Source organism: Ursus americanus, chromosome 23 (assembly GCF_024610735.1).
Source record: "Ursus americanus isolate L20-20 chromosome 23, mUrsAme1.1.p, whole genome shotgun sequence".
NCBI classification, from domain to species: domain Eukaryota; kingdom Metazoa; phylum Chordata; class Mammalia; order Carnivora; family Ursidae; genus Ursus; species Ursus americanus.
The window spans coordinates 7451833-7468574 of NC_142149.1; the positions used below are offsets into that span (position 1 = coordinate 7451833).

At 51.4% G+C, this 16742-nt stretch overlaps 1 protein-coding gene across 3 annotated transcripts in view; it reads left to right on the plus strand.

Annotated features, from left to right (window-relative positions):
* The window catches only part of SDK2 (sidekick cell adhesion molecule 2), a 258779-nt gene that overhangs the window by 182437 nt on the left and 59600 nt on the right, over nt 1–16742 (plus strand). For all 3 annotated transcript variants that reach the window (XM_087854153.1, XM_087854152.1, XM_045814625.2), the window contains exons 12-18: nt 718–820; nt 7092–7268; nt 7622–7758; nt 8367–8514; nt 12318–12458; nt 13948–14129; nt 14686–14801. In XM_087854153.1, the coding sequence (XP_087710279.1) occupies nt 718–820; nt 7092–7268; nt 7622–7758; nt 8367–8514; nt 12318–12458; nt 13948–14129; nt 14686–14801 (1004 nt within the window). The remainder of the gene's footprint in view (nt 1–717; nt 821–7091; nt 7269–7621; nt 7759–8366; nt 8515–12317; nt 12459–13947; nt 14130–14685; nt 14802–16742) is intronic.

The window sequence follows — 16742 nt, forward strand, 5'->3', positions numbered from 1 at the left end:
ATGAATCCAGAGGAGAAGGACCGGGAAGGCCAGGGTTCTGCAGACGGTGCCATGTGAAGGGCCAGATAGGAACTATTTTGGGCTCTGTGGGCTAGACGGCGTCCGTCCCGACTCCTTGACTGACTTGTCTCTTTCATCAAGAAAGCGGCCGTAGATAATACGTCAGCCGACAGACAAGGCTGTGTTCCACTGTGTTACCCAGACAGGCTACCGGCCAGACTTGACCCTGGACTATAGGGGGCTGAGCCCCACTTTCCAGAAACTTCTCAAGCCCCTTGCATCATCAGATTGCACCGCTTGGGATCCGCACCCAAGATAGACATGCCCGTGGGCCCCCCGTGGGCTGGCATGCGAGGCAGCAGACCAGGAATCAGACGATCCTATTTTTACCCTGGCTGGACCACTCATGTGCTGATCATTCTCCAATTTCCATTTGTTCATCCCTCCCCAGGGTTTCCTGGGAGAAGATTAAATGAGTCCCCACTCTGAACGTGGCTTCCAAGAACGCAAGTACCATGGAGGCACACTGTTCTTGTTACCATTCTGGGTCAGCCACCACGGTAGAGCCGTCCACACGCTGGGTCTGCCTTCTCCTGCCCATAGAATTCAGCCACACGGGCCCGGGTCACCTGAAGACGCCTTTCCCACACCTGCATCTCACCTGTTACTCTGCATCTAGTCCCCTTCTCAGCACCCTGTCTCTCTGCTGTCTTTCAGCCCGGACCCGCATCACCAAGCCTCCCCAGGACCAGAGTGTCATCAAGGGTACCCAGGCCTCCATGGTGTGTGGAGTGACCCACGACCCCCGAGTGACCGTCAGGTACTCCCTCTGCTGTGGCCCCATGGAGGCAAAAGGGGAGGGCAGCTTTAGGGATAGCTGGGCGAGTGTTGACACCAAGGAGGTAAGTGTCGCTGTGGGGCCTTGGGGGGACCACCTGCAGAGCGGGTGCGGGGCTGAGCTAGCTTGAACTGAATTGGGCCGTGTTGGGGGTGGGAGCGATGTGGAAAAATGGAGGATGGAGGGATGCAGGAGGGAGGAGGGGAGAAAGAGGCATTTTGGTTGGTGACACGTGGAGACTCTGAGTTGCTCTAGCCATGAGACAGGACCCCATTCTAGCGCAATCTCAGACCCAGATCTTAGACCCTCTGCCCACCGTGTGGACAGCAGACGGATCTGGGTAAAGAGGCGTAGGAGCAGAGGTAGGCCAGGGCAGGAGACACATGTGAGAGGAAAGCGCCCCAAAATGGGGCCACCCCACCACCCAGGACTTTGGTGAGCTACTTGGCTTGAAGGGAACCAGGTCCCCGACCCCCCCACCCCGGGGAAGCCACTGGAGACAGGACAGCAGCAGCCAAGCAGGGTGTAAAGGCCAGAACCCCTCCCAAGCATGGGCTGCGGACACCTGGACCAACCCCAGGAAGGGCTTCGGGAACTAAGACCAGGAGGAAATTGTCCCTTCGGGGCTCTCCCTTGAGCTCCGGGATGCCGAGTGAAAAAAATTAACTGCTTCCTTAGAAACAAATATTCCCTCCATGTTGCTTCTGTGTTTTATGGCCAATATCACTGCCAAAGCAACGGGCATCGAGGCTGGAAGGGGCCGGGCGCTGATGCCACTTGGGAGGCTTGGCCCCCACCGCTCTGGAGGCAGCTGCGTCCTGCGGCGCCATCTGGTGGCCATTGGGCATATGACAGCCTATGCCACCGCACAGAATGGGCCCCCGGAAGCCAGGGTGGGCATAAGGGGTGCTAGACTTTTCAACCCACACCCATTCTCAGAGAATCCATTGTGGGCCCCCAGTTTGAGAAACACCTCCTTGAACATTAAACATTGACCCTTTAGGACAGTCATGTGTTGCCAGCAAGCAGGAGCCTTGAAATCACAAGGCTCGTTAAAGTATTGTCAACACAAGAAATAGAATACACTTATTCCTGGGATTATTAAATTTTGTCAAAAAAAATGTCAACTATAAAGCTGTTCTCCAAGAGAACCCCGCATACCCCCACCACCACCAGAGAATACCGCTGTGGGTCTCAGACCCACACATAAGTGGTAGTTATGATTTTAGCACGTATTAATTGAAAACTTTATAATAATAAAAAGCTACATTAATTCAGCAACAAGTTAAAATAAATTGGTGTTTTGGTTATTAAAATATTATCCAGCCAGCATTTGGAAAATACTGCACGTTTTATTCATTCTCTAGACAATTCTTACTGAACAAAGGGATTCAGTTACCTCTTGCGATATAGCTGCCCAAGGACCCCTAGGGACCCACAGATGGGAAACCCTATTCCAGCTCACTGAGGGCTGTTCGCCTGAGAATGGAACTCCCCATCTAGGGCAATCTTTTCTTGATGGGGAGAGAGAACAGAATTGGTCCTCTAGGCCCCAAAATTGTCAGTCTATGGCCAAAGCCACCCCCATATCTCCCACCCCTCCCTTGGACTTGAAAATCCTGTTGGAGCTTTAGGGAACACGCTGGGAGTTCCCTGACCAGACAGGCTAGAAATGACCCAGCAAACAACCCAGTCAAATTAAAGTGATGGCCACTTAATTCTGTGCTCTGTGCCGTCCTCAAAATCAAGCCAGGGTCCAGGGTCATAGCCTGAGCAGGTTTGGGTTGCCATCCCAGAAATCTTCCAGAACTGCCTTAGGAGAAACTCTTCTGTTCGGTATCTGAGCCCAGATCTACACTAACTCTGAGCAGTCCACTTGTGTCCACTATCAATACTAGTGAATATTTCCATTGGCTTTTTTTTTATTATACAGCTTATAGATATCCTTTTCAGGAGGAAAATACAGAAAATGCAGATAAGCCCCCGAAAAATGGGGAGGGAGGGAGAGGGAGAAAAAGAAGAAAAATAGGTTTATCTGTTTCTCTCAATTAGAGATAATAATATTAGAGTGTCATTTATAAAACACCTAGAAACACAGTTTCTGTGTCTGCTTTTTCCCTTAAGAACCCATTGTGAATGTCTTCCCCTGTCGATAAATATTCTTGCACAAACTTCATTATATGTTATTCACTCATCCATTGTGTGGATGTAACGTAATTTCTGTTACCAGTTCCCTAATGTTGGATATTTGGATGGTTTCTCAATTTTTTTCTAATATTAAGAAACATTACGGGGCGCCTGGGTGGCCCAACTGGGCATCTGACTCTTGATCTCAGCTCAGGTCTTGATCTCCGGGTCATGGGTTTGAGCCCCGTGTTGGGCTCCGTGCTGGGCATGGAGCCTACTTTTAAAAAAAAAAAAAGGAAACATCATGATGAATGTCCTTGTAACTAAATATTTTTATATTTCTTTGATTTCCTGAGGACTATCTAATATTATTTAAAGCTGAAAGGAGGCCTGAAAATTGCTCATCAAAATTGTTTAATAGCCAGCTATATAATTACAGATGATTTTGGAAAGTGTCTACCCTGAATTGAATGGACTCATGAGTTGTTTCTTTCTTTCTACTTTTTTTTTTTTTTTAACTTTCTACTGTGGAAATTTTCACACATAGCGCAGAGAGACCCAGATCATTAAGCCTTACGCACCCATCTCTTTTTTTTTTTCATTTTTATTTTTTTACTTAAATTCAAGTAATTAACATATAGTGTATAATTTGTTTCAGAGGTAGAGTTTAGTGATTCATCAGTTGCATATAACACCCAGTGCTCATTACATCACATGCCCTCCTTAATGTCCATCACCCAGTTACCCCATCCCCCCCACTTACGTCCCCTCCAGCAACCCTCAGTTTATTTCCTATGATTAAGAGTCTCTAATGGTTTGTCTCCCCCCCACCGACTTCATCTTGTTCTATTTTTCCCTCCCTTCCCCTATGCTCCTCTGTTTGGTTTCTTAAGTTCCACATATGAGTGAAATCATATGATAATTGTCTTTCTCTGATTGATTTATTTCCTCGCTTAGCATAATACCCTCTAGTTCCATCCACATCAGTGCAATGGCAAGATTGCATTTTTGATGGCTGAGTACTATTCCATTGTGTACATACACCACATCTTCTTTATCCATTCATCTGTCGATGGGCATCTGGGCTCTTTCCACAGTTTGGCTCTTGGGAACATCGCTGCTATAAACATTGGGGTGCAGGTGCCCCTCTGGATCACTACATTCGTATCTTTTTTTTTTTTAAAGATTTTATTTATTCGACAGAGATAGAGACAGCCAGCGAGAGAGGGAACACAAGCAGGGGGAGTGGGAGAGGAAGAAGCAGGCTCATAGCAGAGGAGCCTGATGTGGGGCTCGATCCCGTAACGCCAGGATCACGCCCTGAGCCGAAGGCAGACGCTTAACCGCTGTGCCACCCAGGCGCCCCTACATTCGTATCTTTGGTTAGGTACCCATCTCTTGGACTCAGTGATTGTCAACATTTGGCTTAGCTGGTTCCTCCTACCCATCCCCCCACCACACACACACACAGACACTTTATTTTTCACTGTAGTATTTTAAAAGCAAATCTCAAGCGTGTCATTTCACCTTCAAATATGTCAATGTGCATTTCTTACTTAAAAGGACTTTTCTTTAAGCGTAACAACCATGTCCCTGTCGCACGGAGCACAATGAGCCATCCCGTGGTGTCTGCTAATACCATATCACAGCATCCCCGATTGTCTGAAAGATGTCCTTTTAAAAGTTAGTTGGTTTGGGGCGCCTGGGTGGCACAGCGGTTAAGCGTCTGCCTTCGGCTCAGGGCGTGATCCCGGCGTTGTGGGATCGAGCCCCACATCAGGCTCCTCTGCTATGAGCCTGCTTCTTCCTCTCCCACTCCCCCTGCCTGTGTTCCCTCTCTCGCTGGCTGCCTCTATCTCTGTTGAATAAATAAATAAAATCTTTAAAAAAAAAAAAAAAAGTTAGTTGGTTTAACTCAGAGCCCAAACAAGGTCCACACGTGGCATTTGGTTGGTGTGTCTCCTTAGTTCTACACAGTCCCCTCCCCCTCCTTTTCATTTTTGGTTTCATTGCTGCTTCATTTACCTGCGATTAATTAGTGGGAGAAACCAGGTTCTATAGGACAGCGATCCAGCTAACTCTTTTTATAAAGGGACAGAGTAAATATTTTAGGCTTTGGGGGCTAGATAGCTTTTGTCACAGCTCTCCAAGTCTGCTGTGCTATGCAAAAGCAGTCACAAGCAGTGTGCAAGCAAATGGGCATGTCTGTGTTCCAATAAAACTTTATTTACACAAACAAACAGGGGGCCGCAGTTTGCTGACCCCCTACTGTAGAAGACCTCACATCCTGGGTTTGGCTAGCTACTTTTTCTGGTGCCGTACGCTTGTTCTTCTATCCCTTGTATTTCTGATTAGATTCAAGTAACTGGCTGGTTAGATTCAGGCTTAGCTGTTTGGGTGCAAAGGCTCCACAGGTGGTGATACACCCTTCCTCAAACACCACGTCCTGGGACAAAGAACGTCTGCTTGCCGTGGGCTGTTTCTTAAGCAGGAATTGCTCTCTGCACCTAGATTTGCTTTTAAGTAGAATTCTACGCATGCCATCCGCGCTGGCAAAGATGATTGTTTTCTAGCTACGAAGATGAATTGAAGGTGATTACTTCTGACAATTTGTAAATGTATATAAAAAGGCTTAAAATTTAACTCAGCAATTTCACCGCTGAGAATTTATCCTCGAGGAAATGATTTAGAATGTATGAAAATATGCTGCAAGGATGTTCCTCGCAGCATTAACTATAATATCAGAAAACAAGGAGCTGCCCCGGCCGCCCAGCCTGGCGGGAGCAGTCCCAGAGCGACGGTATGTGACGCACTGTGAGCCGATAAAAACCAGGGCGTGGAAGCGTCCCATTACAAGGAGTTGATGATACTTTGTTGGGTGGGAAGAGCAGCTTTGAATCAGGACGGATGGCCGTTGTTTACCTCCATGTGCTGGAACAGTCGCAGTACAAAATGATGACTAACTTCTACCGGAAGCATTTTATATGAACTCACACGATCCTTAGAGCAACCCTAGCAGGTGCGTGGTCTTAGTTTTCCTTGTACCACAAATGAGGAAACAAAGGCACAGGGAGGCTAAACAAACATACCCAGGATCACGAAGTTGCTAAGTGGCCAAGGCAGCACTGGGCCAGGGAGTCTGAATCCAGAACAGAGCAGCAGTGTGGTACGATGCCCCTTGGAGCAGGGGAGAAAAGTCTGGAAGGGAGATGTTCAGATGGTACTCCTGGTTACCCATGATGGGAAAGCTTTTCAGTTCTCTTGCCCTACATTTTTTTTTTCCTATTTGTAGTTGCAATTTTCTGATTTTTTTTTTAACTTAGCTTAAAAATATTACAGGCCCATCCTCCCTAACAGTCTTAGATTCTCTGACACAAATAGTTCTAACACCTCGTGGCTCAGGCCACACAGTCCCCAGCTGAGCGAGGGACGGGTCGTGTGCAAAGCCGCTCGGCCCCTGTCCTGCTCCCTGCCCTGGCTCCCGGCGCCCTGGCTGACCTTGCCTGGGGCAGGGGGCATCAGCATGGCGTGCTCCCCGGAGCTGGCACCCCACGTGACGTGGGTGACAGTAATAGTTGTATTTCCTCCAGGATCATTCCAGAGGAGATATGTCTTATTGTCAGGCACGGGCATGTGTGTAATTTCTCAAGTCCCCCTTTGTACTGACTGACCGAAGCTAAAGTGATTTTTTGGACACTAAAGTCAATTTGGCACAGTGATGCATTGATCTCATGATTCCCCTCATAAAACTAATTCCAAAATGTAGTCTGTGCGGAAACTTTCATTCTTTTTCCAGCTGTAATCTTTTAACCTCTTCGGAAGATTACCTTTCGCCGGCTCTTTCGTGCTGGCTGCTTGGCCGTGGCCTCTGGCCAAAAGCAACACGGCTCTGACCTAGACCTGAAGTGGAGATATAATGGCTTCGTGCGCTAACCCTCCTGGACAGAGCACCCTGCGACAGGGACGGAGGGCTGCGTGGGTGCCCCCCCTGCCATGCTGCCGCCCAGGATCAGCCCTGGCGGCCCGTGTCTCCTGGGGAGTGCCCTGCCACCTCTGGGCTCTCTTCCAGATCCAGCAGCGCCCCCTGCTTCCCGAACTCTCTTTACTGACTGCTGCTTACCCTTAGGTACGTCTGGGAGAAGGATGGGGCCGCCCTGGGCACCGAGAACAACCCCCGCATCCGTCTTGACAAAAACGGCTCCCTGCACATCTCGCAGACGTGGTCGGGGGACATCGGCACGTACACCTGTCGGGTGCTGTCCGCCGGAGGCAATGACTCTCGCAGTGCCCACCTGCGTGTCAGGTGAGGGCACCCCCCCCCAGCAAAGGGGGTACAGGCAGCAATGGGAGGCTTCTGTTGGCAGATGCCCGGGGCCACGTGTGACCTGGGTCTGCTCCCCTCTGGGAACACACCCAAGCCTCCTCCAGGGCCTTCCCCCCAGCTCAGTTAAGCCCTCTGTTAAGATCAGGGGAGTCTGGGTATGGCTTTGGACAGGGGGCCCCCAAGCCAGAGAGAAGAGCCTCCAGGTAGATGGCCCGAAGGCCGAGCTGTATGGCTGAGCACAAGGTACCGTGACGTTCCGTCTGAGCCCTGGGTACCTGTGTGTCCCTGACCCCAGGCCTCACAGGTGGCCCCACCGCATCTCTCTCCTCCAGGCAGCTGCCTCACGCCCCCGAGCACCCCGTGGCGACCCTCAGCACCGCGGAGAGGCGGGCCATCAACCTGACGTGGGCCAAGCCCTTCGATGGCAACAGCCCCCTGCTCCGCTACGTCCTGGAGATGTCGGAGAACAGTAAGCCTCCCCGCCCCAGCCAGCTGGGAGCACAGACTCTGGGAGTCGGCCCGGGGCCAGGCTCCAGCTCCCCGGCTTCCCAGTTTCGTGCATTTGAGCAAACCTTCTGGAAACCCCAGCTTCCCTGCGAAATGAGCATTGGCATGTGTCCCCCCGCCCCGGTCATTGTGACAGTTGCACACGATGGCACGTGTGAGGGGCGGGGCTCAGGGACCTGCCACTCCAGAGCCTCCCAGCGGTGGCGATTTTTTGCTTTTTATCCTCCGAGACCCCAAGCTGTGAACTCCAAAATTAGCAGGCCTTGTTTGAATGGTGTTTTAAATACAGTTTGCCTGGAGCTCATCAATTTGAGGGGAAAAAAATAAAAGCTAGGAAAGACACGTGCATCTCAGTTCCTGTGAGCCCTTGCTTCCTCCCCAGGGCGCTGCAGCCGCCTGGGACAGTTGGACTAAGGGGACCCAGAAAAATGATGTGACCAGCCTCTCATGGACCGAGTGGGGGAGGCTGTCCTCTGCTGGCCCAAACTGGGCTGGGCCCCTGCTGGAATGGGGGCAAGGCGCGTGGCCTCCCAGGATGTCCACCTCCGCCTCTACCCTCTGTCCTCGTAGATGCCCCCTGGACCGTGCTCCTGGCCAGTGTGGACCCTGAGGCTACGTCAGTGATGGTCAAGGGCTTGGTGCCCGCGCGCTCCTACCAGTTCCGCCTTTGTGCAGTCAACGACGTGGGGAAGGGACAGTTCAGCAAGGACACGGAGAGGTGAGGGGAGCAGGTGTTCTTCCAGAAGGGGTGTGGGTGACTCCATCAGAGGGAGGGGCTGAGTCCCATGTGGCAGCGTGGGGCTGGCTGTGCGCAGACCCTGGCCACCACCTCCCTGGCCCTGTGGGCTTCCGTGTCTGCATCTGTAGAATGGGGCAGCGTTACTCACTCCTCCTCACAGGGACGCCGCAAGGATGACAGGAGGTGACACGGGAGGCACTGTGAGCAGTGCCTGTTGTGGGACAAGCACCCACCAGGGTTAGTGGTCCCTCTCCCTGGGAGCCAGGCACGTTCAAAGACTACCTCATTTCCGGTCTAGCTCCTCACAGGCGCCATCACTGTCACGTGGACCCGAGGTGTAAGTGTGCCACGGGACCCACACGGGTCTCTGTATGCAGTGACTTGCACGATGTCAGGTCCTGTTAAGCGTTCAACAAAGATTTTACAAAATAATGAAAAATTAAGTGATAACAGAGGGTCATCCATTTTCAAACATCACCCGGTAAGACCCACTTATGTAGGAGGCCATTCTGGCCACCTCAGCCCTGTAGGATGAAAGGTCAGAGTGACAGCAGCGCAAATCCCATGCACCCAAGCTGTGTGCTCCTCTTTCCCCTTTTAGGTTTCTTCTTCTTTCAGATTTATTGAGATACAATTAACGCATAACATGGTGCGAATTTAAGGTGGAGAACGTGCTTTGATACACTTAGTGCAATAGGATTACCGCCGCAGTGTTGGTAAAATAAAATTACCATTTCTTTTCTGTGGTGAGAACATTTAAGGTCTATTTTCTGAGCAACTTTTAAGTATATGATGCAGTATTATTAGCTACAATCACCGTGCTCTATTCAGATTCCCGAACTTACTAATCTTATTCCTGAACATTTGTGCCCTCAACCAGTATCTCCCCATTTCCCCCACCCGCTGGCCCTCAGTAACTACCACTCTCCTGTCTGGTTCTCTTAAGTCCGTTTTTTTTAGATTTCACGTATAACTGAAATCATACAGGACTTATCTTTCTCCATCTGACTTTATGTCACTTAGCATCATGCCCTCAAGGTCCATCCATGTTGTCACAAATGGCAGGATTTCCTTCTTCTCGTGGCTGAATACCATTCCACTGTATACATAGACCACGTCTTCCCAATCCACTCATCCATGGACAGAGACTCCGGGTGTTTCCATGTCTTGGCTGCTGTGACTAATGCTGCAGTGAACATGGGGGTGGAGATATCTCTTCAAGATCCTGTTTTCATTTCCTTTGGATGGATAAATACCCGGAAATGGGATAGCTGGATCCTACGGTAGTTCTATTTTTAATTTTCTGTGGGACCGCCGTACTATTTTCCACAGTGGCTACACCAGTTTGCATGCCCACCCCCAGTGCCCTGGGGTTCCTTCTCTCCACATCCTCACCAACATCTGTTATCTCTTGTCTTTTTGATGATGGCCACTCGAACAGGTGTGAGGGGATATCTCATCGTGGCTTTCATTTGCCTTTCCCTGATGACGAGTCATGCTGAGCATCTTTGCACACGCCTGTTGGTCATCTGTGTGTTTTCACGGGAAAAATGCCGTTGCAGAGCTTCTGCCCATTTTTAAATTGGGTTGTTTTTCTTTTTTTGCTATTGGGTTGTATGTGTTCTTTATATATTTTGAATATTAGTCCCTTACCAGATACGGGGTTCGCAGGTGTTTTCCCCATTCCATGTGTTGGCTTTCCGTTTTGAGGAGTGTTTCTTCTGCTCTGCAGGAGCTTTTCAGTTTGCTGTGGTCCCACTTACTTATTTTTGCTTTTGGTCCTTGTGCTTTTGGTGTCATATCCAGGAAATCACTGCCTAGACCAACATCAAAGAGCTTTTCCTTATGTTTTCTTCTAGGAGTTTTATGCTTTAGGGTCCTACGTTTTAGTCTTTAATCCATTTTGAGTTCATTTTTGTGAGTGGTGTAAGATAGGGGTCCAGTTTCATTCTTCTGCATGTGGCTGTCCAGTTTTCCCAGCATCAGGTATTGGAGAGACTGTCCTTTCCCCACTGAGAAGAATTACTATTATTAAAATGTCCGTGTTAACCCAAAGCCATGTGTAAATTCAGTGTAATCTCCGTGAAAATCCCAATGGCATTTTTCACAGATTTAGGGGAAAAAAATCCTTAAATGTGTACAGAGCCCCAAAAGACCTTGAGTAGCCAAAGCACTCCTGAGAAAGAGCGGGGCTGGAGGCATCGCAGTTCGTGATTTCACACTATACTCGAAAGCCGTAGTAATCAAAACAGCATGATCCTGGCATAAAAATAGACACTTAGACCAATGGAACAGAATAGAGAGCCCAGAAATAAACACTCACATATATAGTCAACTGATATTTTTACAAAGGAACCAAGAATGTACTTGGCTCTTTAAAAGATTCTCTTAGGTGTGTGTATGCAGACCTCTGGCTTAAATCGAACATTTGGTTCTGCCACAGTTCCAGTGAGCTTGAGTCGTTCGGCTCTCACGAGGGGGAATGCCACAGGGGTCATGACACCCGAACAGGAAAGTGAGGCGGCAGGGAGGGCAACAACAGGATTTGTTCCCTTGCTGTTTGTCGAACGCCTACTATGTGCCAGGTCGTGGGTGGACAAGCAGGGGTGCAGGGAACAGAGTGGACGTGGCCCCAGCCCTTCAGAACTACAAAATCCCAACAACCGAAAGCCTCCAAGTATAGGGAAACCCCCTCCACTTTCTCCAGGTCTTTGGGCTTCACTTCAAGCCCCGATTCATCTTCCTGATGAATCTTCACACTAATAGCCCCGAGTCACAAAGAAAAAGGTTAAATCCCCCTCGCTCACCGGCTTTACAAAGACATGGGAGTGCGCAGTACATTTTGAAAGCTATCCGTCAGAAAGCAAAAACATAAAAATAAACTGAAAGGGAGAGACATCCATCAAAAATAATTAACTTCTGGTTCTAATGGATGCATGTCAGTTAGGCAAACAATACACCGGAATGGAACACCGCGTCCCCTAGCAAGGCCAGAGAAAGAAATGCAGGGATGCTCGCTTCTGGAAGCGGGTGATGCACGCCCCCTGCCCCTCCCCCCCGCCCAACGTGCCTGCCCAGCCTTACCCGGCCTGCCCTGCTCCACCCCGGGTCTCAGCTGGGCAGAAAAGGAAGCCTCGTCACATGGCACCACCAGCCTACAAGTGGGAAGTGACTATTAACACTCCTGCTTCTGAAATACCTGAGGACTCAGGACGTCATCAGCCCCCATAGCAACTTCTCTGACATCCAGGAAACTGAGGCATGTCCCTCAGCTGCACAGACGACATACACATCTGGGGCTTTGCGGTATGTTAAAAGAATTCATCCAGGGGCGCCTGGGTGGCACAGCGGTTAAGCGTCTGCCTTCGGCTCAGGGCGTGATCCCGGCGTTATGGGATCGAGCCCCACATCAGGCTCCTCTGCTGTGAGCCTCTTCTTTCTCTCCCACTCCCCCTGCTTGTGTTCCCTCTCTCGCTGGCTGTCTCTGTCTCTGTCAAATAAATAAATAAAATCTTTAAAAAAAAAAAAAAAGAATTCATCCATACATGGTGTCCTTTGAGCCCCAACCAGTCTTAGAAAGCAGGCAAGTGGAGCTTTATTATACTCCTTTAAAAGATAAAGGAACAAGTTCAGAGAGGTTAAGTGACTTGCCCAAAAGCACACAGCAGCTGTGCAGAGTACTCTGGGAACAGAGCAGCCTCCTTGTATCCCATTAGACTCCTGTATTTGCCCTCGAGACGAAGAGTGGAAAGGTCCACCCACTCTTATGTTTTCATGTCCAGGGTCTCCCTCCCCGAGGAGCCCCCCACAGCCCCTCCACAGAATGTCATCGCCAGCGGCCGGACCAATCAGTCCATCATGATCCAGTGGCAGCCACCTCCCGAGAGCCACCAGAATGGCCTTCTCAAAGGCTACATCATCAGGTAGGTGTCCCCTCCCCTCCCCCCGGGAAAGAAGGGCAGCCCTGACCTAAAGGGAGCGTCGGGAGTAGATCAGAAAACAGCCAAGTCACGGTAGGTCCTTCTCCATCTCACAAGGACCAAGCTACAAGAAATGACTTTGCTCTGGTAGGAAGGACTCAGGTTAGACATAGAGAGGAACTTCCAGAAGGCAGAGCCTTGGGAACTAATGGGAATGCTTGAAAGAGGAGGCACGGTGTGATGTCCTCAAGGCTGTGTGGATGGGCAGGTCGGCCACATGTCAGGGCTCCACGAATAGGGCACAGGGAGACAGGTAACTCTCCGAGGGTCCAACCACCCGGAAAACCAAGAGCACTCCATCTGAAGCCAACTACTGCGCCAAGGACTGGTCAAACAGTGGACCTCCTTTCGTCCTTACTACAAAATGAGGCCCAGTTATGAAGACTTTCATGTCTATACTTGACCGAGGGTACTTCCCTGGTAACCTCAAACTCCGTTATGAAGTGCTACTAATTTGGTGTCGTAAATTCAAATTAGCATAAAATGGAAGCTACTGAGCGTCCATCGATATTCGGAATTCTGGCTGGCTGCAAAATGCACGTTTCTTTGCCCGTATGTGTTCGCTCTCCCAGCACTGGGATGCCCCAGATCCGGAAGGAGTTGTTGTTGACTTTGCTTCGTGATCCATTAATTTTGTTGTGGGTTTTCGGTGAACGCTAATGGGGAGTGGTCCTCAAAGGGTGGTCCCTAGACCAGCAGCGGCCTCCATTTGAATGCACACTCTCAGGTCCTACCCCTGATCATGGGAAACTTTGGGGTGGACCCAGCAACCTGTGTTTCAGCAAGCCTTCTGAGTATTTCTGAGGCATGGGAAGACTCTGAGAACCGCCGCTATGGGGTCTTGTAACACATTAAAATCATCTGGGGCCTCTAATTTTCCAATAACGCAAGCATTGTGGTTCTCCTATGAGCTGCCCATCCCCCCAGATTTTGCCCATACAGATCCCACTTGTGTATTACCACGTGTAGAGTGCGTAGCTCAAGGTTTTTCTCCCACTAAAGTGAGTCACTGTCAAAGGAGGGAGCCACTCCTTTGGAGGGACAAAGAACATGAGCCCAACCCTGGGACGTGGCTCTCCATCAAGGACCCCTCCAAGGTGAGACCAACGTCATCTGCCCAGAAACTCTTAGCGTCCGTGGTCAGCTAAGCTCTCCAATGTCCAACCCCATCAAAAAGAACAGACAGTCCTCTAGACCTGTGCTGTACGGGGAGGTAGCCGTTGGTCACCTGTGGTTCTTTAATTTAAGATAAATAAAAGTACACGTTCCCAGCTGCACCAACCTCAGTTCAAGTGCTCAGCGGCCATGCGTGCGAGTGGCCATGCGGCACGGGTGTGGAACATTCGCACCATCACACGCGGTTTCCTGGGCCCGCACCCAGCAGGCTGACTCCAGTGTGCCGTCCCGCTGCATCCTGCCTTCCTCCCCCCAGGTACTGCCTGGCTGGGCTGCCCGTCGGGTACCAGTTTAAGAACATCACGGACGCTGACGTCAACAACCTGCTCCTGGAGGACCTCATCATCTGGACCAACTACGAGATCGAGGTGGCCGCCTACAACAGCGCCGGGCTGGGTGTCTACAGTAGCAAAGTCACCGAGTGGACTCTGCAGGGAGGTGGGTGGGGATCGTGACCGCGGGGAGCTGGTGCTTCTCTTTCTCCCTCCCTGGCCTGCGCCTGTCGGTCCTGCACCTGTCCAGTCCCGCACCTGTCCAGTCCTGCCTCGGCCACGGCACCTGTTTCCCCGAGTCCTGAGCTGTTGCCCGCTGTGCCTGGCCACCCCGTAGGATGAGAGGGTACTGAGGGGCAGAGGAGTTGTGGGGGTGCATGATGAAGGCAGAAGCTTCAGGGGTACAGGGACCTTCTGCGGAGTCCGTGTTACCTGGATCGTGAAAGGGCTCACGTCGAGCGTTGTACGTAACAACCTCCCCCAAGCACGTTCCCCTCCATCGCTTCTGTTTATTGGTACCCTGTGAGATGGGTCAGGCAAGTGTTATTAAACCCAAACTAACGGAGAGAAAGAGGGGGCCTCGAGTCCACAAAGCAAAGGGGGGAGGGGGTGGGGCAAAGCAGGGTCTGCAGACCCCATCCCTGTGTTTTCTCTACTTAACTGGGCAAGACTGACTCTGCCCCCTGCACCACCCCCCACCCCATCCCTCTGCTCTCCTCCAGTCCCCACCGTCCCTCCTGGCAACGTGCACGCCGAAGCCACCAACTCCACGACCATCCGCTTCACCTGGAATGCCCCCAGCCCCCAGTTCATCAATGGCATCAACCAGGGCTACAAGGTACGTGAGGCCTCTCCCTGTGCCAAGAGGAAGGCTGGGGATTCTGTGAGGGAGGCCGTAAGCCGAGGAGCGGGGAGCAGGTGAGGGAACCCCTGTGCTTCTGAAATCATTGGTTCAAGCCAAGCAGAGGACACGTGATCAAGGTGAAGCGTGTGCGGGCTCTCTTTCTGGCCCCTTCCAGGCTGGGGGAGGGGGGTCTGGACACCGCCCAGCCTGTGACAAGGTGCAGAGGACCTTTCTTGGGGAGACTGGGTCATAAGCAAAATCGGATTTGTTTTGGGCTCAGGAACAACTGGGCACAGCCATGGCCTCAGAAAAATCCAGAATCCACTTCTTCCTGCTAAGCTGTGGCTCTGTTAGAACACACGTGTCGTTGGGCTGTACTCGACCCCACAGAGAGTGTGGTTAAGGGCACGGGACTGGGACCCTGACAGGTGTGGGTTAGAATCCTGGCTCTGGCTCTGCCTCTCGCTGGCTCCCTGGACACATCCTGCAATCTGTCTGAGCCTGGCTCCTTCGATAAATGTTTATCGAGCGCTCCTGTGTGCACCGTTCTAGCTGCCGGGGAACCAAATAAACTCCCCTTCCCTCATTTGCGAGTGAGGATGGTAATAACACCTACTCCTTAGGGTTGCGTGTGGATCAAATGAGGTAACATTCGTAATTCGTGGAGCACAGTGACACACATGTGAGTGCAGGTGATCGTAGTGACAGTAGAGATGTGTTCGTCCGATCGGCGGCCCTAACCAGGGGCCACGGTCTGGGCGGAACAAGAATCTCTTTCCTCCCACTTCTGGAGGCTGGAAGTCTGAGATCCAGGTTTGGGCAGGGCTGGTCCCCTCTGAGGCCTCCGTCCTTGGCACGCAAGTGCCCCCTTCTCCCTGTGCCCACACGTGGTCCCTCCTCTTCGTGCGTCCCAATCTCTTCTTGTAAGGACGCCAGTCATGCTGGACTATGGCCCACCTTACTGACCTCATTTTAACTTCACTGCCTCTTTAAAGACCCTCTCTCCAAATACAGTCACATCCTGAGGCCGCGGGGGCTAGGACTTCAACGCATGAATTTGGGGGGAACACAGGTCAGCCCATGACAACTATCATAGCAGTAATGGTCGTAGGTGTCATTCAGTACTGCTGGTATTGGTAACGGGGGGTGGGGGGCGGCAGTGGTAAATCTGTTGTCATTGTAACGGCGCTACAAGTTAGGGCTTCTCAGCCATCCCCTCCGAGATCCCAGACCTTGCTCCCACGCCTGGGTCTCTGCTCCCCCCCCTAAGAGAACAGAAGACAGATTGTACAGCACACGCGGGGTGTGCAGCTTGGGGCAGGTGGGAGGATGCGGTCGGCCCCCTCCAGATGTGGGAGAAGAGACAGTGCATTTGGGGGGTGTGCCACTGGGAAGCGGGCCGTGAAGAAAAAGCACAGGCTTTGGCTTTGAGCCCAGGGATCTGGTGACCTGGTGATGACCGCCGACACTTCCAGAAGGCTCCTGCACTTGCTCTGTTCTATGTGTGCACGTGCGGGACACAACCAAGATGATTTCTAGGACTCGCAGCCTTAGCCGTTATTCCTGCGAGAAGGGGGTGGCTTGAGCAGAAAGGGACTGAGATTAAATCACTAAGAGAACTTTCTGCTGGTGTCGCAAATAAAGGGGGGATGGTCTAGAGCCGGGTACGGCCGTACTACAGCCCCCTTGCTCCCAGGAAGGCAGGGCGCCAGGGCCAAGCAGGGCTGTCCTGGGGCAGGGGGCTGCAGCTGAACGCTGGCTGGCTGGCTGGCCAGAAAAGCCTCCTAATTGGGACTCTGGGGGGAGGCAGGGGAGGGAAGGAGTCTCGCTTAGTGCTGAGAAGCAGAGGAGCTGAGCTGGGAACAATTAGCTTCTTGCTGCCAATTCTAAGTTTTCTTTCACAAATTGGGGGTGGGGAGGATGGGGCTGGGCTGC